This window comes from Felis catus, chromosome B1, assembly GCF_018350175.1.
Source record: "Felis catus isolate Fca126 chromosome B1, F.catus_Fca126_mat1.0, whole genome shotgun sequence".
Taxonomy (NCBI): domain Eukaryota; kingdom Metazoa; phylum Chordata; class Mammalia; order Carnivora; family Felidae; genus Felis; species Felis catus.
Genome location: NC_058371.1, coordinates 42,645,576 through 42,667,645, shown reverse-complemented (window position 1 = coordinate 42,667,645; position 22,070 = coordinate 42,645,576). Strand labels below are relative to the sequence as shown.

General features: G+C 34.3%; 1 protein-coding gene across 7 annotated transcripts in view; it reads right to left on the bottom strand.

Moving 5' to 3' along the window:
• The window catches only part of LOC102899536 (A disintegrin and metallopeptidase domain 3-like), a 110,117-nt gene that overhangs the window by 63,031 nt on the left and 25,016 nt on the right, over nucleotides 1-22,070 (bottom strand). For all 7 annotated transcript variants that reach the window (XM_023252576.2, XM_023252574.2, XM_023252575.2 and 4 more), the window contains 6 exons: nucleotides 13,807-13,883; nucleotides 13,071-13,248; nucleotides 6,816-6,878; nucleotides 3,014-3,085; nucleotides 2,619-2,785; nucleotides 1,484-1,565 (listed from right to left, as the gene is read on the bottom strand). In XM_023252576.2, the coding sequence (XP_023108344.2) occupies nucleotides 1,484-1,565; nucleotides 2,619-2,785; nucleotides 3,014-3,085; nucleotides 6,816-6,878; nucleotides 13,071-13,248; nucleotides 13,807-13,883 (639 nt within the window). The remainder of the gene's footprint in view (nucleotides 1-1,483; nucleotides 1,566-2,618; nucleotides 2,786-3,013; nucleotides 3,086-6,815; nucleotides 6,879-13,070; nucleotides 13,249-13,806; nucleotides 13,884-22,070) is intronic.

Sequence of the window (22,070 nt, the reverse complement as noted above, 5' to 3'; positions counted from 1 at the left end):
AGACTCAAAATTATAAAACTTTTAAAAGAAAACAGGAAAAAACTTCATGACATTAGGTTTGACAATTATTTCTTAGATATGATACCAAAAGCACAGGCAACAAAAGTAAAAGTGGACAAATGGGACTACACCAAACATAAAACTTTTGTGCTTCAAAGGACATGATCAACGAAGTATAAAGGCAACCTACAAAATGGGGGAAATTTTTGCAAATCATATAGCTGATAAGAGACTAACATCCAAAATATAAAGAACTCATACAATCCAAAAACAAACAAACAAACAAAAAAACTCAAAGCCATTAAAAAATGGGCTAAGGACTTGAATAGACATTTCTGCAGGGAAGATTTCAGAAGGTCACAAGGTATATGAAAAGATCCTCAATATTACTAATAATCATAGAAACGTAGATCAAAACCACAGTAAGATATCACCACATACCCAATAGGATGGCTACTGTAAAATAAAGCAAACTGCAGAAAGTAACAGGTGTTGGTGAGGTTGTGATGGATATAATGTGAACTGCTGATGGGATTATCAAATGGTGCAACCATTCTCAAAGTTAGTATGATCATTCCTCAAAATATTAAAGATGACCCAGCAAACCTACTTCTGTGTGTGTGTGTGTGTGTGTGTGTATATATGTATATATATATATATATATGTATACATATGTATATGTATACGTATGTATATGTATATCTATATATGTATATATATACACACACACACAAATATATATATATATATATACATACATATATCCAAAATATATATATACATACACATATATCCAAAATAACTGGAATCAGCATTTCAAAGAGATATCTGCACTCCTACATTTACCACAGCATTATTTATGATAGCCAAGGTATTAAAAACAACTTAGGTGTTCATTGATATGTTAATGGAAAAAATAAAATGTCACCTATACAGACACACATAATGGAATGTTATTCAGCCATAAGAAGAATGAAATCCTGCTATATGCAATGACATGTATGAACCTAGACTGTACTATAATAAGAGAAGTAAGCCAGACACGTGAAGACAAAAATTGTATGTTCACCATTATATAGGGAATCCAAAAATGTCATACCCACAGAAGCAGGTAAATAGAATGGTAGATGCCAGGGGCTAGAGGGCTTGGAAAATGGGGCCATGTTGGTGAAAAGGCACAAAGCTATAGTTATGCAAGATGAGGAGTTCTTGAGATCTGTCTCACAATGATGGAACATCATAAGCGATACTGAACTATATGCTGAAAATAGCTAAGATGGTAAATTTCACATTCTGGGTATTTTACCACAAACAAAAATTTTTAAATTGTGATATCTGACTTTCAAAATCCAAATAAAAGGTATTTCATAAAAATGTGTCAAAACAGCATGGTAGATACACTATATGTATGTTTGTTCCCTGAAATAGATATTAACTTCAAAAGGTGATATAATTACTAAAGAGATGGAGATAAAATTCATACCAGAGCAATTCCCGCAGCAAACTTTGGATTGCATGCCATTCCATGATATGTTGCTCCTACATAATTAGGATGGTCTCTATAACTAAATAACAAAATTTTTTTCTTGTAAATAAACATACTTTATTAATAACTTAATGACATTTTAAGAATTGGATTCCTCAGTAAAACTGTTTTTTGAAACTTGAGTATTACATATTGAATCTAATGTTTTCAATCATTTTGTATTTGATTTCCCACAGTTTCTAAAAGTTAAGTTCTAAAGTCCACTTTAATGTCATATGATACACAGCCCAAAACCCAGCAGTGCCTACCCTTCTGAAAAATTAACCATCACTCTTGCCACCACTGGATGGATATAATTCTAAGATGTACAAGTCAGGATAGTTTACTGCCATGATTTGCATTAATTAATTCTGTAAAGTGTATAAAAAAGGATGGATTGGAGGACAGGGAGAGAAAAGACAATATGAGGTAGACTCATATTGAGAGAGAGAGGATACAGAAAGCATCCTCACACATTTCAGTCCCATTAATGCTGTTCCTGAGTCCCCAGACCTGACCTTAATGCAGTAGGAGACACCAATAGATTTATAAATGTATTCCGTATTGCTTAAGACCTTCTGAATTATGTTCTTTTTTTTCCATGTAAATTAATCAAATTAGTAAAGTATTTTTAAAACTTTTTTAACGTTTATTTATTTTGGGACAGAGAGAGACAGAGCAAGAATGGGGGAGGGGCAGAGAGAGAGGGAGGCACAGAATCAGAAGCAGACTCCAGGCTCTGAGCCATCAGCCCAGAGCCGGACGCGGGGCTCAAACTCACGGATGGCGAGATGGTGACCTGAGCTGAAGTCAGATGCTCAACTGACTGAGCCACCCAGGCGCCCCGGCTTTCTGAATTTTCAAATTTAATACACTTCCATGGGTAAACAGTCCACTCTGAGAATAATGGCCTGCTATGATTTAGTGTCCTACATTGTTACTAGATTTCTATATTTTGCATTTTGCTAACACAGTATGCATACGATTTTTGAGGTGTCTTGTCATAACCCATAACACATTTTGCATATAATTCCGATCACTAACATATGAGGTAATTTTATAAATTCTATATCAATGCAAATAATGCACTTACATTAATAAGTATGCCATATCACGAGACCTTTGAAATAAACTTTTTTCTTTCCATGACACAAATCTTTGTAGTACTTCATCAGCATCCCCATTAGTTGAAATCTTATTTTGATCTGACCAGAGCTCCAAAGAAGTTAGCTTAACAGTGACTTTAAGCTGGGAAAACATCTAAAAATAAAAGTTACACCACATACAGGTGTTAATTAGTTATAAGCATTACATTACATCTCTATACATAATGCTAATATATTCACTTCACTCATTTTTGGAGATGAGATTCATCAGTGCATAAAACTAGTTGTTAAGAATATATTTTATAAAATTGTAAATACTATTTATACAAACAATGTTATTGCATTAATAGGAATGTTTAGTATTTAAATGAAACATACTTACAGCATTGATAAGACCAAAGATATGGACAACTTTCTCAACTGTACCTGGCACTTCAGAGCCCATATAATCAAACTGGAAGACAAATTTTGTTCACTATTAAAAATTACTAAACCAGCACGTTTTAAATGGATATAAGTGTCAAAATAATGCAGTGCTCAGTGAAAGGAAAAAAAGCAGAATTAAGTGCTTAGTAAGTTTTAGGCTTAAACCTAGGGAGCTTATGTATTAATAATAATAAAATGAGAAGTTTGTGATTATCTTCTTCCTTACACATACAGAAATTAAGGGTTGAAAGTTAAAGTTCCAAGATTGTATGACTACTAACAATAGGAACCAGGACTCAAATCTCTTAACTAAAATACTAAGTCATTTTTATCTGATATAGTATGCTGCCACCACCATTTTCTTCAGCACAGTAAGAAAATATGACTATATACCCCATATAAACAATGTACCATAAAAATAAAAATACTCAAGAAATTTTCCTCATTCAAAGAAACAAAAATCACATATTACCTCTGAAATGCTTTAATTATATGTATATGCACATACTTAGTAGACTGAATAAAAAGTATTTTAATGATGTTATTTTTACCTACATGAATAACTCGATTGTGGTTATATAAGATAATGATCTTATTCTAGGTAAATGAACACTGAAAAAAAGCTTCATGATGCAATTTACAACGTACTTTCAAATACAGCACAAGTGATAATGGGATACAATCAATGGACTACAATATATCTGAGTAAATAGAGTATAGGTATTTTTTGTGTTACTCTTATTCTTGCAACTTTTTGGAAAATTTAAAAATATTTCAAAATAAAATATTTAAAGAGTTGAAGTAAAATAAAAATAATTGCAGATGAACAAAAGATGAAGCAAATTCATCAACAGGCTAAACAGAAATGTCAGCAATGGAGACCTATAAGAAGGAACAAAGAGTTTTGAAAATGGTAAACATGGGGGGAAAATGAAATTCTTTTTTCATTTCCTTAATTTCCTTAAACAATTGAACATTTAAAAGAATAAACTATTGTGTAGTTTAGAACACATGGCAAAGCAAAATATATTACAATAACATCACATAGGGTTATTTTTACAATTATTTTCATTAATTTTTTAAGAGTGTAGTTGACACAGACTGTTACATTAGTTTCAGGTGTACAACATATTAATTCCACAAGGGTAAACATTACCCTAAGCTCATCATAAGTGTAGCTACAATCTGTCACCATACAAAGCTATTACAACATCACTGACTTTATTCCTAACGCTATGCTGTGCCTTTTATTCTCATAACACTCATTCCGTATCTAGAAGACTGTATCTCCCATTCTCCTTTACCTATTTTACCTACCCCCCACTCCCTCTATTCTGGCAATCATCAGCTTGCTCTCATTGTTCATGTGTTGAATTCTGCTTTTTATTTATTTTTATAGATTCCACATATGAATAAAATCATATGGTAGTATTTTTTTTCCCAGTCTGACTTATTTCATTTAGCATAATAGCCTCTAGGTCCATCCATTATGTCACAAAGAGCATGACCTAATTATTTTTTAAGGCTTTACAATGAAACCACACAAGATCCCAAATAGCCAAAGCAATGTTGGAAAAGAAGAACAAAGCTGGAGGTAACATAGTTTAATATTTCAAGATATATATATTATAAAGCCATAGTAATCAAAACAGTATGGTACTGGCACAAAAATAGGCACATAGATGAGTGGAACAGAATGGAGAGCCCAGAAATAAACCCACAATTATATGGTTAATTAATCAATGACAACAGAAGCAAGAATGCAAAATAGGGAAAAGACAATCTCTTCAATAAATGATGCTGCAAAAAACAGACAGCTATGTGTAAAAGGATAAAACTGGACCACTTTCTAAACACTATACACAGAAATAAACTCAAAACAGATTAAAGACGTAAACGTAAGCTTTGAAACCATAAAAATCCTGGAAGACAACACAGGCAGCAATTTCTCCGTCATTGGCTGTAGCAACATTTTTCTAGATAGGTTTCTTGAGGCAAGGGAGACAAAAGCAAAAATAAACTATTGGAACTATATCAAAATAAAAAGCTTTTGCATAAAGAAATCATCAACAAAACAAAAAAGCAACATACTGAACACAAGTAGATATCCACAAATGTTATATCCGTTAAGGGGATAATATCCACGTAACTTTATTTTTATAAACCTTTTACATTATATGTGAATGGGTATAACATTAATTCTAGATTGTGACAAGACTGTTAATTGGAACCACTCAAGAAACCAGTGGGGTAAGATGTGACAGCAGCAAAATATAATATAGGAGATAAAGATAAAAGCTAAAAAATACCCCATTAACCCAAGGGTAGCAAAGGAGGAACAGAGAAGCAAATAACTAATAAGACAAACAATACTAATAACATAGTAGTACTTAACCTACACCCACAGTATTAGTACTTTTGATAAAACTTAAATCAACTAAATGTATAATGAAAAGGCAGGGATTATCTAAAAAAATCAGTTTACAAAGTCATACTTGAAAATTTAAGACAGATAAACTGAATACAAAAAAGAAGGAATACTATTCATAGGATATTATAAAGAACTCTGGAGTTCTTTATTGTTGTTTTTGCATGACGACATTTGCACTGAAAATTCCTTCTGTTGTTATTGGAATGGTAAGAAGGTATCCAGCTAAGTGGAGAGAGAAAAGTAGTATGTCTATATTTAATATTAGCAACCTCATGGGGACAGCTATGACAAAACATAATTCCAATGCTTATGATACTGGTTTTAGGACAAATAGTATTATTCCCTACGTAACAATAACAAAAATCTAAATTTAAATGCCCCCAAAGGGCATTAGCCAGTAAAATACATTAAATTATATTAAATATATTAATCAGATACTATATAAATGTTAAAATTAATATATTTAATATGTGGAAAAACAAAATAATTTACAAAATAGCATATGTAAGACAAAGGTATAAGAACATATATATACATGTATGTATATTAAAAACATAAAATGTGCATAAAATTTATCTCCTGGTAATAAAATTATATGTGCTTTTCTCTATTATTTTGTCTGCCTATTCTTTCCTATTATTTTTATAAAAATTATTTAAAGATCTAAATATTGCCTTTTATCAACAAGATCTAATTTTCAACATTATGGCACTTGATAAACCTTATATAAAAATATCAGTAATAATGAAAACATAAGATTTCTTAGTTGCCACCCATAATGGCTTTGCTGATTATATATAAATAAAAATGAATAAAATGAATAAAATGAATAAAAATGAATATTCCAATGGATAATTCTTCCCATTTTTTAGAGTATAGAATTTCTACCAGAGAATCCAAGAAATTGTAAAGCATAAAATAATCTTATAAAAGATAGTTTTTAATAACAGGGATCTCCCATTTATAATAAACCAAATAGCTTATTTTAAAATGGAAATTAATTTATGGAAGAGTTTCCTCACAATTTGGAGTGGATCCAGAAGTATATGCAGCTAGTTATAATCGAATAGTTTATAGTATAGTAGAACACTTCCATACATACAAATTATATATTATTGCTAGAATTCTATATTTGTAAGTTAACACTGTAAATATTAGTCCCCCATGTTAATCCAAAGGCAACTGACAACATTTATGTCCTGCTACACTAAGATACATATTTCAAAGAGTAAAATATATCTGTATTTGAGACAAGGAGAATTTTCTTTCTCACATTCCCATTAAATATAAACACAAAACAAAGCTATTATATATCAATAATGCATACCAAGGCTTTATCCATAATGATTTGTATTTTCAGAAATCTGTTCAATAATGTATCCGAATCTTTCTGCAAAACAGAGGACATGAATTAAATAAAACATGAAAATAAATTTAAAAAATTATTAAAAATATATTGTTATTATCGTGCACATTATATATGTATCTATATACACATGGAGAGAGGAAGAAAGAAAGAAAGAAAGAAAGAAAGAAAGAAAGAAAGAAAGAAAGAAAGAAAGAAAGAAAGAAAGAAACTACAGATACATAAAGATATAGTATTGGTAACAGGAAAATAAGACAATGGACGCCATTGAATAAATAGCAGGTGACATTCCAAACACAAATTTTAGGAATAAAACGAAAGCTTTTATCTTATATTCTTTATAATTAAGATCCTCATGATGGACAACCCATGTTTCGCTTCACTCTAAACCTTTGTCTTAGACCCTCCTCAAACCTTCAAGCTAAATAAACTCCCATCATCTTTCCCCAAAACACTGCCTTTAATTACTCATTATTTTTGTACATTTAACTAATTATGTTAGCTTGATCACAGTTCTATCGATTGATATTAATGGATACACCACCCATGTATCCATTTCTATAAATAAAATAAAAAGTGTTTCCATCAGAGCCCAATATGGCTCAAGGCAATCAATGATCTGCTTTCTCTCACCATAGGGTAGAATAATCTATTCTAGAATTTCATAAAACTGGAATCATATGTCACATACTTTTTTACATCTGGCTTCTTTCACTCAGCATTTATCCATTATGTTGTGATTATTAACGCATTAGTGTTTATTAAAATAGTATGCCATTTTAGAAATATATCCCAACTTGTTAATACATTTACCTGTTGATGATAACTTGGATTATTTAGACATTTTAGCTATTATATATAAAGCTGCTATGAATATCCATATAGAGGTCTTTGTGCAAGTATGTTCTTTACGTTTTCTCGGAAAATCTTAAAAGTGGAATACCTAAGTCATATGGTAAGTGTGGATGTGTAATATAATGCCAAAGTGCCAGATTGCTTTCTAAAACAGTTTGATTATTCTGCATTTTATCAAGAACTAAAAAAGAGTGCCAATTACTCCACATTTTTGCCTGTATTTGATATTATCCATCTTCTTCATTGTATTCATTCCTGTTGGTCCATACTGAAATCTCATTTATGTTTTAATTTGCAATTCCCTGATGTTGAATGATACTAACCATCTTTCACAGGCTTACTGCTCATTAATTTAGTTTCTCCTAAATTCCTTACCAGAAATTTTATGTTTAGCTTTGACTTTTAATTAAGTCTATGCTTTAATTCAATTTTTCTGAATAGGGGCCAAAATTCATTTTATTTCATGTGAATATCCAGTCTTTTAGCACTGCTTATTGAAGGGAGTATTCTTTAGTTTTTCAGAGTCCTTAGCACCCTTGTGGAAAATTAATCAGCCAATAGCATACGGGTCTATTTCTGCTCTATTCTGATCTACTGACCTATATACCTACATTTATATCACTAACACAATATGCACCTCTATACCAGGGGTCAGCAAACTATGGTCCGAGATACAGCCACCTGTTTTACAAAATATATATATATGTTTTATTGTAACCTAGGCATACCCATTTGTTTATATATCCTCTACAGACGCTGTTTTCTTGCAAAAACGCTCAGTGTTATAACTTGCAACAAACCATCTGCCCCACAAACCTAACACATTTACACTCTGGCCCTTTAAGAAAAAGTAATGTTAAGTCTTTCATCTTGTTCTGTTTAAAACTGTGTGATTATTCTAGGTTACTTATATCTCTCCTTATGCATTTGAGACCCAATTTCCACAAAATGTTTTCTGAAATTTTGATTGGGATTACACTGAATTTACAGATCAATTTGAGGAAAATAAACAACAACATCAATTTCTTTCTTTCCTGTGACTTTGCTAGACTCTCTCTTTTTAAAAAGTTTATTTATCATGAGAGAGCGCGCATGCACACACAGGCACATGAGTGGGGGAGGGGCAGAGAGAGGGAGAAAGAGTCCCAAGCAGGCTCCGCACGGTCAGTGCAGAGCCCAATGTGGGGCCTGAACTGAAGAACCATGAGATCATGACCTGAGCCCAAATCAAGAGTCGGGTGCTCAACTAACTGAGCCACGCAGGCGCTCCCAGACTCTTACTAGTCCTGATAGCTTTGGTGGAGATTCTTTAGTATTTTCTATGTATGGAGTTAAGTCACTTAAAAAAAGAGAATTTTTTTCTTTCAAAAACGTATGTCCTTTATCATTCTTTCTCCTGTTGCACTCTCTAGTAACTCTAGGGAAAAAAGTGGCTGGAAATAGTGAGGGCAGACAGTCTCACATTATTCCTAATCTTATAGGCTGTTTTAGTCAGTTCAGGTTCTTAACAAATATACCAGACGAGGTTGCTTAAACAACAAACACTCTTCCTAGTTTGCAGATAGCTGTCTTCCTATTGTTTGCTCATGTGAGGGGGCACAAGCAGATCAAGGAAGTTTTCTACTCCCTAGTTTATCATGAATGGGTGTTGAATTTGGCCAAATGATATTTCTGGAACTACTGATACAATACCGTCCTGTGGTTTTCTACATAAATCTGTTAAATTGTTTCATTCTTGTATTGCTGTACTGATTTAAGCCATATTTCCTCAAAGTCACATAGATATTATAGTCTTAAAATTCTTGAAAAAGTATGAATGCTTTTATATTATAATGGCAACTTGACTAGACAAAAATTGTTGGGATTTTATACCTTCCAGAGAAGTCACTCTATACATCCTAGATATACACTGCACTATCTTATAAGCACTTCATTTGGCTAAGGCTAAAGTCAGTCTGTTTCTCTACTTTTATAGGTGATTTGGGGGCCAAGACGCCTATATTCATTATTGGGGGTACCTACATGGCTCAGTCAGTTAAGCGTCCAACTCTTTATTTTGGCTCAGGTTATGATCTCATGGTCCACGAGACCAAGCCCCACATCGGGTTCTGCACTGACAGCTTGGAGCTTGTTTGGGATTCTCTCTTCTCTCTCTCCCTTTCTGCTCCTCCCCTGCTCATGTTCTCTCACTCTCTCAAAAATAAATAAATAAACTTTTTTTTTAAGTACTGCTGTATATTTCAAGTTTTCTATAGCCTATCCGAATTACTTGATTAGGATTAATATTTATTTATTTATTTTTAATGTTTTATTTATTTTTAAGACAGAGACAGAGCATGGGTGGGGATGGGGCAGAGAGAGAGAGACACAGAATCTGAAGCAGGCTCCAGGTTCTGAGCTGTCAGCTCTGTGCTGACGCAGGGCTCAAACTCACGAACTGTGAGATCATGACCTGAACCAAAGTTGGACGCTCAACCGACTGAGCCACCTGGGCACCCCTAAGATTTTCTTTTAATGTGTGTTTATTTTTGAAAGAGCATGCATGCTAGTGGAGGAGGAGCAGAGAGAGAAGGAGACAGAGAATCCGAAGCAGGCTCCACGCTGTCAGCACAAAGTTGGACATGGGAACCCAGAACGTTGAGATCATGACCTGAGCTGAAGTAGGATGCTTACTCAACTGAGCCACCCAGGTGCCTCAAGGATTTAGATTTTTAAATGAGCTATTCAATTTTGATTATTATTCCTTTCCTGTTCTTTTTGTGTTTGTATGTCTTTTTGTCATTTTAAAAATCACTTTTAATTGTAGGGGGGGTTTAAGGAAGGAACAGGGGTAAAACATGTGCCCAAAATGCTTTTAACAAATAAGCCCTTTACCATATTGTTTGGTTTTTATTCTACTTTTCAACTCTGGTTATAGTGAAGGTATTTACCTTGTTTATGAGTTCATTTCTGTTTACTTTCAAAAATATAAAAATATACCTAAAACATAAGGTTGTATATTATTTTCTGTTCCTTATTAAAATCTGATATAGTGAAGATAGTTATTTTGTATATCTGTGCTTGTAAAAGCACTAGTCATGTGAAAACAAACTTAACTAAACCTATAGATCTAAGCCTATCAAATTCAGGATAAAAAGCAATTGAGTTACTTCATGAAAGATATACATTTCACAAACACATAACAATTACTCACTTATCTCCAATCCTGCAATGATATCCCTGGTTTCTTCTTAAATTCTGAAATTTCTGTCTCTATTTTACTTGATCATTACATTTGTTCTGTACCCAAGTTTTACATAATTACCCCCAATTACCTTGTCCACTACATTAGAAAATATTGTGAGCAAATATGAATAGCAGTAACAATAATATTTATTGATCACTTTTTTATTTGTCCACACACTATGCTAAGTAATTTCCATTTATAAACTTAGTCTTTAAAATAACTGTATGAGCTAAGTATTATGTTTACTTTTATTTATTTATTTATTTTTTACAGATAAGAAATTTAAACACATAAAGGTTATGTTACTTTCCCAAGTTCTTGTGGCTAAAACTAATAGACTTGGAATTCAAGCCAAGGCAGCTGGGACTGTATGTTACCTCTATCTTGTCTAATCTCTGCCAAGTGGTTGATGGCTTCAAGTGTTGTTATTTGTCTTTTCCAAAGTTATGTCCATCCTTTCAGGTTCTTCTTCTGCCACGGCAAAGTATTCATGGAATCTTTTAAAGCTTTCCAATTTACATATATGATAGTGCTCTATTTCAGTGGTGAAAATTGTCTTAATTGTGTCTAATGTTGTATTACAACATGCAGACAGTTTCCAGAGCTAGCATAAAGTTTGGGGTCATTTCTTAGTTTCACTAAAAATGAAATTTTCATCTCTATATATGTTTATACTTCATCATTTTTTAAGTTTCTGGAAGTACAGTTTTATCAATCTGTATTCATACTACTAACTTTGTCAAAATAAACAAAAGCAAATTAAAGCAACAGGGAGATGGAGTTCATTATAAATTCAGTTCAGGTTTCATTCGTAACTATTTTGTTTTGCTTGTCTTCAGTGTGATATCCAATTATGATGAGACTATGTGGACAGATTCATTTATTTAACCATGATGATAAAAGTAAAGTTGTATAAACATTCTTAAGGAGGAAGTTAGGAGGTATATACACACAGACATGTACACACACACACACACATATATATATATGAAAAGTATATATATATATATGAAAAGTATATATATATACATATATATATGAAAAGTACATATATATGTAAAGTTAGGATATACACATATATATCCTATATAAACCCTATATATACATATATATATATATATATATATATGAAAAGTTAGGATATATACATATATATCCTATACAAATATATGTGTATATATATGTGTGTGTGTATATATATATATATATATATATATATGCATACACACACACACACATGAAAAAGCCTTTGAAATATGCCTACCTTAAGTGTGAGCATTTATAATCAAAGTGTAATTGTTCAAAACTATTGTAAACTCATGCCGATGGATTACTTAATATAAAAATATAAATATGCAAAAATGGCATAATTTTATAAATATATACATTTCAAGTTTATGCATATATATGAAAACTATAAAATAGCATACATCAAAATGATGATAATGGATTCCACAACTGCATTTATCTTTAGAAAATAACATGAGGGCCCATTCTTATTATCCTTACATATGCATATGTTTAATATTTTAATAGATGCTAACCCAAATATTATTTAATTGTAAATAATAATAAATGTAATATAACGTGTATTTTCCTCTTGATAGCAAAAAGGAAATTTCAAAGCATTTGTGGTTATACAATTTTTTGTTTAAAAATTATCTACATATTTATAAATCTACATTTATAACTAGATATATAAAAATAATTAGAATAGATAATCCAAACTTCTAGCACTATTTTGAGATGATGACCTTTGGGACAATTTTTTTCCCTCTGTTCTAATTTTAAATTTTTAATAAAAATAATAAAGAAAAATGTGCTGGTAAGGAAAATGCAGACAAATTAATAATCAGCAAATTTGGATATCATTGTATTAGTAGTATGCAAATTCAGTGACAATGAAACTTTTTATATGCATGAAATACACTTTCAATTACGGAAATGTGAGTACTTTGATTTTTAAATTATGTGTGTTTATACCTATTACAGTGTGTAAATATTATCTGACTAAACATCAAAATACATTTAAAAATAAATATCTTAAAACAGAAGATTTTAATATAGTCAATTCCCAACATGAATAAATTTACTAGAAGTAACACAATGAAGATTTCATAAAAGGGGTTACTTACTTCTGATTTCACAAGAATCCTGTAGGATTGATCTACCAATTGGGTGATAGAATAATTTTCTTGTAAGGGAGAAAAATCAACTTTATCATTATTTATTTGATAAAGCATATGCTCATATGCAACTGCAGATTCCAATGGTTCAATGCCATAACTGACATTCTCCAACTGCAATAATCCCCTAGATATTTAAACACACAAAAAAGAAATAAAAAGATAATATAGACTCCCCACTAAGAAATGTAAATCACCATTAAATAACATTTTATATAAATTTAACAGTTGTCTTTGCAGTCTGATGTCTAAGAATCATCCCTTCTTACATGGACAGACTTTCAAACCTTATTTTATACCTTTTCTGCCTACTATGCCATTTAGGATTCATTGTGGTTTTAGTGTGACTGAGGAATGTGAATATTCTTCATACTGGGGGTGGGGGTGGTTCCTGAGGAATGTGAATATTCTTCATACTGGGGGTGGGGGTGGTTCCTGAGGAATGTGAATATTCTTCATACTGGGGGTGGGGGTGGTTCCTGCATAAATTTTAAGACTGCAAGCCTGGGACAGAAACAAGGAGAAAAGGAAAAATGATAAGAGAGGGGGAGAAAAGAAAGTATATGAGCAGAAACACAATCAAAGTCTATTTTCTTTGCCTTCACTCTATCCTTTAAGATGTTTCTAAAAATTAAAGGATCACACAAGATTGTCAATCATGTACATCTCTGGAATATGCCAGTACCTGAGTCCAGAACAAGTGCTAAGTGTCACAACTGATTTTGGAATCTCTGCGGTGTATCCTTGATAAAAGCAATGGCCCTAAACAGAAGCATATGAAGATACATTCATGAGTTATTTGTAAATAAAGTTTTAGGTTTACCTTACTTCCTAGACATCATCAAACATTCAGATTTAGTCATCACCATAATATTATTTACCAGGCATTCCATTTCCTTGTTATCTATGCACAATCTCTTTTAACCCTCTTTAGATTATAAATAATCATTACTTCTGTCCTCCCCCAAAATAACTTATTGCTAGAATATTTAATTTTTGATGAATAACTTTCTTATCTGTATCTTTTCTTTCTCAGCCACATTTTTTCTTGTTTTTTTCTAACTTGTAAACTTTTATTCTTTCAAATATGATCATTGTATTTTTAATCTTGACTCTGTGTTATGATCTTTGTTTTTACAGTATTATTTTTAATGATTCAGCTGGAGCTTTTCTCTTTTTGTCAGGTTATTTAAATTTTTTTATTTGAGTATATTTGACATTTCTTGAATGTATAATCTATAGCTGCTAATTTAATGTAATTAGCGGCATCAATGTGACTTCAAATGTGAACATTTCACTTCTCTTTTCCAAGTTACCCAAAAGCATGTTAACTGAGATTTCCTCAGTTTTATTTCTCTTTAATATCTCACCATATTATTTAATCTATATAGCTCACCATCACTAGTTCAAGCTCTTCTCCCTCTAGATGTTCACAGCATTAGTCTTCCCAGGATCTCCCCTAATATTCTCATTCAGTGAGTATTCCCTTTTCTTCCCTTAAAAATCTAGTGATAACTAGAGTCAATCCTGTTCCTTTGTTAATGTTGTGCAATGAAAAGTATCATCACATTCTCTACCATAAATTTGTTTATATGCTATTAGCTCCCAGATATACATGTCCATCAGTAACCATTCACTTTTTCTCAAAACTAGGCTTAACTCCTATTCCCCACCCACTGACAGTGGCAGGGCATACCCTGCCCCATGCTAAGGAACAGCAGCAGCCACCTCTGTCTGCACTAGTTCCAACATACTATGCTACAAGCCCTTACAAAAAAGGTGGAATACAAACCATGTCCAAATCCTCTACCCAGTAGCAGAAAGCAATTCAGTCTCTGTAGCTCCTGGCTTTGCACCAGTGGGAGAAAATGAGCCTCATGAAATAATTCTCAACACCCCCAACACAAAGGACAAGAATTTCCAGATAGGAACTTTCCTCACCCAGGGGCACTATCAGAGTGAGAAGTGCACTGACAGTGCTAGAGAAGAGCCAGAGTAAATGCTCTCTATCCCATGGGACCTTCATCACCCAACCCCACCTAGTAATACAAAGTGGCCCAGGAAAGTACCTTTTACCACTATAGGCTGTATCAGCAGAGATCCAGTAGGAGCTTCTGAATCACAATAGAGTAACATTAAAAGCACCTCAAAAGTGAAACTGTCATTGGCACAACAAACCACACTAAATCTAAACTTGGGTTACTGTCTCTTAACAATAGATTTGAATGTCAAGGACACAACCAAAAATCACACATTACACCAAGAACCATAAAAATCACAAGAATGAGAAAAGAAAACCAACTGATAACAATATTGAGATAAGCCACATGTTGGAACTAATGAAGATTTTAAAGTAGCTGTGATAGTATTGCTTCAGTAAACAATTACAAATAATCTTGAAAAAAATTAAAGAACAGAAAATATCAGAAAATAAATGGAAGCCATAAAAACAGATAAAAAATATTAGAACTAAAAAATAGAATAAACAAATCTACAAAAAACATATTTGATAGACTGATAAGTGGAGATGGCAAGGGATAGAATCAGTGAACTTGAGAAGAGATCAATAGAATTTACTCAATATATATAACAGAGACAAATGAACTAAGAAAATAAACAGAGCCCCAAGGACCCGTGGAACAATAACAAAAGATCTAAAATAAATATCAGAATCTGAGGGAAAGAACAGAAAGAATATAGGGCTGAAAAGTATTCAAAGAAATAAAAGCTAAAATTCTGGTCAGGAAGATGGCAGAGTAGGAAACCTTCGACCCCCACCCCCCAACCCTTCAAAAACAAATGAATTCAGCAACAATTCACAGACAAATTTCTTTTATAAGAAATCTGAAACTAATTAAAAAGCTAATTAAACTAATTAAAAAGTGTGTAGGGGCACACTCTGGGAAAATGCAAAATCAGACTCACCAAAGCCAATATAGAGATTTGGTATCCCCTTTCAATAGGGATACTGCCCCAGAGCACTGCTGTATGATCACAAAACGGCCCTCTAGCTCCCAGCCTAACCCAGAGCATGAAACAGGTTTGTCCTCATGTCTAGAGCCCCAATTTTTCTGAAGGGGCTACCTAAAGAACTAGAACCCATTTCACTGGTCTTGGAGCTCTAACAGGTTCAGCACAATCTGGCCATCCAGGCAACAATGGAGATAGAGACTTGGGCTAGTAGACACCATGGGTTTCTCCCCCATGTCCCCACTAAGCGCAGAATAAGTGGACAAAAAGATGCCAGCTCTGCTTCTCCTTGAGGAAGGAAAAAGTTGATCCATACATGTAGTTTCCCTACTTCACCAAAACTGCCAAAAGAACTGGCATCTTTCTCACCAATCCTGGAACACAGATGGGCCAAGCACAATATAGTTGCTTGGGTGAGAATAGAGGTGGCAGCTTGTGAGGGTAGATGCTACTAATCCTCTCTCCTGATCAACACAGAGCAGGAAAAAGCACAGATGCATGTTTCCCCCTGGAGAGAACAAGATTCAGTAGAGGCCCCCCAAATGACTGGACAGGATGACTTGTTGAGATACTTTTCTGTACAAGGCCTGTCAGTGAAGATTGGGCAAAGCAACTACTTTTGTCTAATGAGCAGATACCAAAACAGAGAGTCAAATAAATGAGTAATCAGGAAAAGAAATTTCAAATAAAGGAAAAAGATATCTCCAGAAATGGATGCTAATTAAATAAAATTAAATAATTTACCTCACAGAGAATTTAAAATGTTCACTGAGGTCAAGAGGACAACTCACGAACAAATTGACAATTTCAATTACAATTTTCAGAGACAGAAAATATTTTTTAAAAGTACCAAACAGAGGAAGGAGTTGAGATCCTGGAGTAAGGGGGACTCTAAGCTTGCCTCATACCTCATACACAGCCAGATAAATATCAACACCCATTCTGAACACCCAAGAACTCAAATTGAGAGAACAAACTCAACATCTAAAGGCAGAAAAACAGCCACATCGTGGAAGGTAGGAACTGCAAAGAGTTGATTTGGGGGAGAAAAGAACAGCAGGTGCGGCAAAGGGGAGAGCCCTGATCACAGGACAGGACAGGACAGGACAGGACAGGGGAGGGGAGGGGAGAGAAGAGGAGGGGAGGGGATGGGAGGGGACAGGAGGAAAGAAAGCACACATAGGGGACTGCACAAGAAAAATTCTTCCCCAAAACCACTGACTAGGAAAGGGAGTGAGGCTGAATGCCAGCCACAAGCTTATATAAACAGTAGAGTACAAAGTCTGAAGTATTAGAAGTCCCTGAAATCACTGGGGTCATGCCTAAGAGGCTTAGTAGTGCTCCAGTGGGGATGGAAGACAGAGACCTGGAAGGGAAAGCATGGTCTGAGGATCCCTGGGTCACATAGGGAGAAACAGTTCCCCTTCTTGGAGTGCATTTAGGAGGGGTGGCACTGCCTCTCTGGGGACAAAAGAACTGGCAGTGTCAAAGTACTGCTCTATTGAGTAGTACAGGAACAGAGACATCAGCTGAAAGCAGCAAACCCTGGTGCCAGGTTTTTGTTATGCTTTACAATAATTCTAAACCACTGCATGGTCATGCAACTCCCATTATGGGGTAAACTAGCACGAGGGTAAACTAGCACAGTGTGGTGAGACCCTCCCCAGAGATCAGTGTGGAAATGTTCCACATAGTTCCCCCAAATGCAAAGTTTTAAAAAACAGATACACACCTGAGATAAATCACAGGAATACTGTGCCACCTGGCAGGCATACAGCTCAGACACAGACAGGGTAAAGGCAAGGATCTGACAGAGGCCAGGGACACATGAGGGGTGATTGTTTGCTCTTCTATAAGGGCTTCCTGAAGAGTGGCAGGTACAAACTACCCACTCCAGAAACTAGAGAGTAGAGTGAAACCATTTCCCCCACATCCAATAGCACTGACCAGGTCAACGAGCAACACAGAATCCCACAGTGGAAGCCATAGCCTGCTTACACCAAGCCCCACCCCACTGCACCCTGCAGGCACATGTCTACTAGGGCAAGTCTGCGTATCTCTCCCAGAAGACCAGCACAAACACCATGCACACACCAAGTGCACATACCAAACAGAGAGTGCTGCAAAGCTTCAGCTCTAGGGGGAATAGAATCTAGCTTCTTTTAACAAGCAGACCAAACACACCTACTTAAAACTTGCCACACAGTGGACGAGGTCCAAACACCCCTACTGCAGGCAAGGAGAAACTCTGCAGAGGATTGACCTAAGGGAAGGAGCAGCCAAAACACAACAGCAGAGTGCACACTCTGAAACACCTCCTGAAGCACCAGACCCAAGAAAGTATTGGACCTCTTCTTAATATAGCCACTACTCTCAGAAGGAGGAATATAACAGGCTTTCCTAACAATTACCAAAAAAAACAATGACCTAGAAAAAATGGCAAGATGGAGGAAGTGACCCCCCAAAAAAGAACAGGAAGATGTAATGGCCAGGGATTTAATCAAGACTGATATAAGTAAAATGCCTGAACCAGAATTAAAAACAAACAAAAACAAAAAAACAAAAAACAAAAAAATAGTAATAAGGACACTAGCTGGGCTTGAGAAAAGCATAGAAGACTGTAGAGAATCCCCTACTGCAGAGATAAAAGAACTAAACTTAGTCAGGCCAAAATAAAAAATACTACAACTGTGTGCAAAACTGACTAGATACAATGACAATGAGGATGGATGAAGCAGAGAGCAGAAGAACAATTCAGTGATATAGAAGATAAAATGATGGAAAATCATAAAGCTGTAAACAAGAGGGAAAGAAAATTATTGGATCACGAATGTAGACTTAGGGAACTCAGTGTCTCCTTAAAGCATAATAATATTCGTATCATAGGAGTCCCACAAAAAGAGAGGGAAAGAGGGCAGAAGCAAATAATAGCTCAAAATCTACCTAATCTTGGGAAGAAAATAGACATCAAAATTCAAGAGGCACAGAGAACTCCCATCAAATTCAATAAAAGCTGGCCCACACCAAGATATATCATAGTCAAATTAACAAAATAGACAAGGAAAGAATCCTGAAAGCAGCAAGGTTAAAAAAAAAGTCCTTAACCTACAAGGGAAAACATATCAGGTTCATAGCAGATCTATCCACAGAAACATGGCAGGCCAGAAAGGAGTGACAAGATGTATTCAACATGCTGAATGGGAAAATCTTCAGCCAAGAATACTTTATTCCACAAGGCGGTCATTCGGAATAGAAGGAGAGAGAAGAGTTTCCCAGATAAATAAAAACTAAATGAGTTTATCACCATTAAACCAGATCTGCAAGAAATATTGAAGGGGACTCTTTGTGTGGGAAAGAAAGATCAAAAGCAACAAAGACTAGAGGAACAGAGGACATCACCAGAAACACCAACTTTACAGGTAACACAATGGCACTAAATTTATATCTATCAATAATCACTCTGAATGTGAATGGACTAAATGCTCCAATAAAAGCTATAGGGTATGTGAATGGATAAAAAATAACTATCTATATGTTGTCTACAAGAGACTCATTTTAGACCTAAAGACACCTGCAGATTGAAATTGAAGGGATGTCTGTCATGCTAATGGACACTAAAAGAAATCTAGAGTAGCCATACTTATATCAGACAAACTAGATTTTAAGTTGAATCTGTAACAAGAGATGAAGAAGGGAACTATATCATAGTTAAGAAATCTATCCATCAGGAAGATCTAACAATTGTATATATTTATGCCCTCAACTACAAAGTACCCAAATATAGAAATCAAATAATGACAAACAAAAAGAGACTCATTGATAATAATAAAATAATAGTAGGGGACTTTAACACTCCACCTACAGAAATGGACAGATCATCTAAGCAGAAAATCAACAAGGAAACAATGCTTTGAATAATAAATTTGACCAGATGGACTCAACATATATATTCAGAACATTCCACTCTAAGTTTTTTTAGTGTTTATTTATTTGAGAGAGAGAGAGAGCTGGGGAGGGGCAGAGAGAGAGGAGACACAGAATCAGAAGCAGGCTCCAGGCTCTGAGCTGTCAGCAGAGTCCAACGCTGGGCTTGAACCCACTAGCTGAGATCACGACCTGAGCTGAAGTCGGACACTTAACCAACTGAGCCACCCAGGTGCCCCCAGAACATTTCATTCTAAAGCAGCAGAATATACATTTTTTTCAAGTACACATGGAACATTCTCCAGAATAGATCATGTACTGGGTCACAAATCAGCACTCAACATCTACAAAAAGACTGAAATCATACCATGCATATTTTCCAACCACAATTCTATTAAACTTGAAGTCAACCACAAGAAAAAATTCAGAAAGACCAGGAATACATTGAGGTCAAAGAGCATCATACTAAAGAATGAATGGGTTAACCAGGAAATTAAAGAAGAAATTAAGAAATACATGGAAGCAGGGGCGCCTGGGTGGCTCAGTCAGTTAAGCGTCCGACTTCAGCTTGGGTCACAATCTCATGGTCCGTGAGTTCGAGCCCCGCATCGGGCTCTGGGCTGATGGCTCAGAGCCTGGAGCCTGCTTCTGATTCTGTGTCTCCCTCTCTCTCTCTGCCCCTCCCCCATTCATGCTCTGTCTCTGTCTCAAAAATAAATAAACATTAAAAAAAATTAAAAAAAATACATGGAAGCAAATGAAAATGGAAACATGACAGTCCAAACCCTTTGATATAAAACAAAGGTGTCCTAAGAGCAAAGTAGATTGCAATACAGGCCTGTAACAAGAAAAAAGAAAAGTCCAAATTGTTAACCTAACCTTATACAAGAAAAGGAAGAGCAAATAAAGCATAAAGCCAGGAGAAAAATGGAAATAATAAAAATTAGAGATGAAATAAATGATATAGAAACATAAAAAAACCTAGTAGAATAGATCAACAAAACTAAGAGCTGTTTCTTGTAAAGAATTTATGAAATTGGTAACCCCCTAGCCAGACATATGAAAAAAAAAAGAGGACTCAGATAATTAAAATCATGAATGAAAGAGAAGAGATCACAACCAACACCACAGAAATACAAACAATCATAAGAGAATATTATGAAAATTTATATGCCAACAAACTGGGCTCTTTGGAAGAAATGGGTTAAGTCCCTAGAAATATACAAACTACCAAAGCTGAAACAGGAAGAAATAGAAAATTTGAACAGACCTATAACCAGTAAACAAATTTAATCAGTAAGTAAAAACCTCCCAACATAGAAATGTCCAGGGTCAGATGGCTTCCCAGGAGAATTCTACCAGATATTTAAAGAACAGATTGTCTTTTCCCCATTGTGTATTCTTGCCTCTGTGGTCATTGATTAATTGACCATATCATTGTGGGTTTATTTCTGTGTTCTCCATTTTGCTCCATTGATCTAGGTGTCTGTAATCTATGTGATCCATTGATCTATGTGTTGGTAAACACATACTTGAAGAAAAAGAAGATCTCAAATCCATAAACTAACTTCACACATCAAAGAACTAAAATTAGAAGAATAAACTAAGGCCAAAGTATCAGAAAGAGAGAAATAACAAAGGTCAGAGAAGAAATAAAGAAAATAAAAAGTAAAAAATTAAGAAAACAATAGAAAAAATCATGAAACTAAGAGTTGTTTCTTTGAACAACTTGATAAACAAAATTGACAAACCCCCAGGTAGATTAAGAAAAAAGAGAAGACACAAATAAATAAAATCAGATATGAAAGCAAAGATAAAAGAGAATACTATTAATAATTATACACCAACAACTGGATATCATAGAAAATGGGCACGTTCTTAGAAACATATGACCTACCAAAACTGAATCATGAAGAAACAGAAAATCTGAACAAACCTACAACTAGTATGGACTCTAAATCAGTAATCAAAACTTCATAACAAAGAGAAGCCTAAAACCAAATGACATCACTGATGAACTCTCCGAAACACCTAAGTAAGAATTACAACAATCTT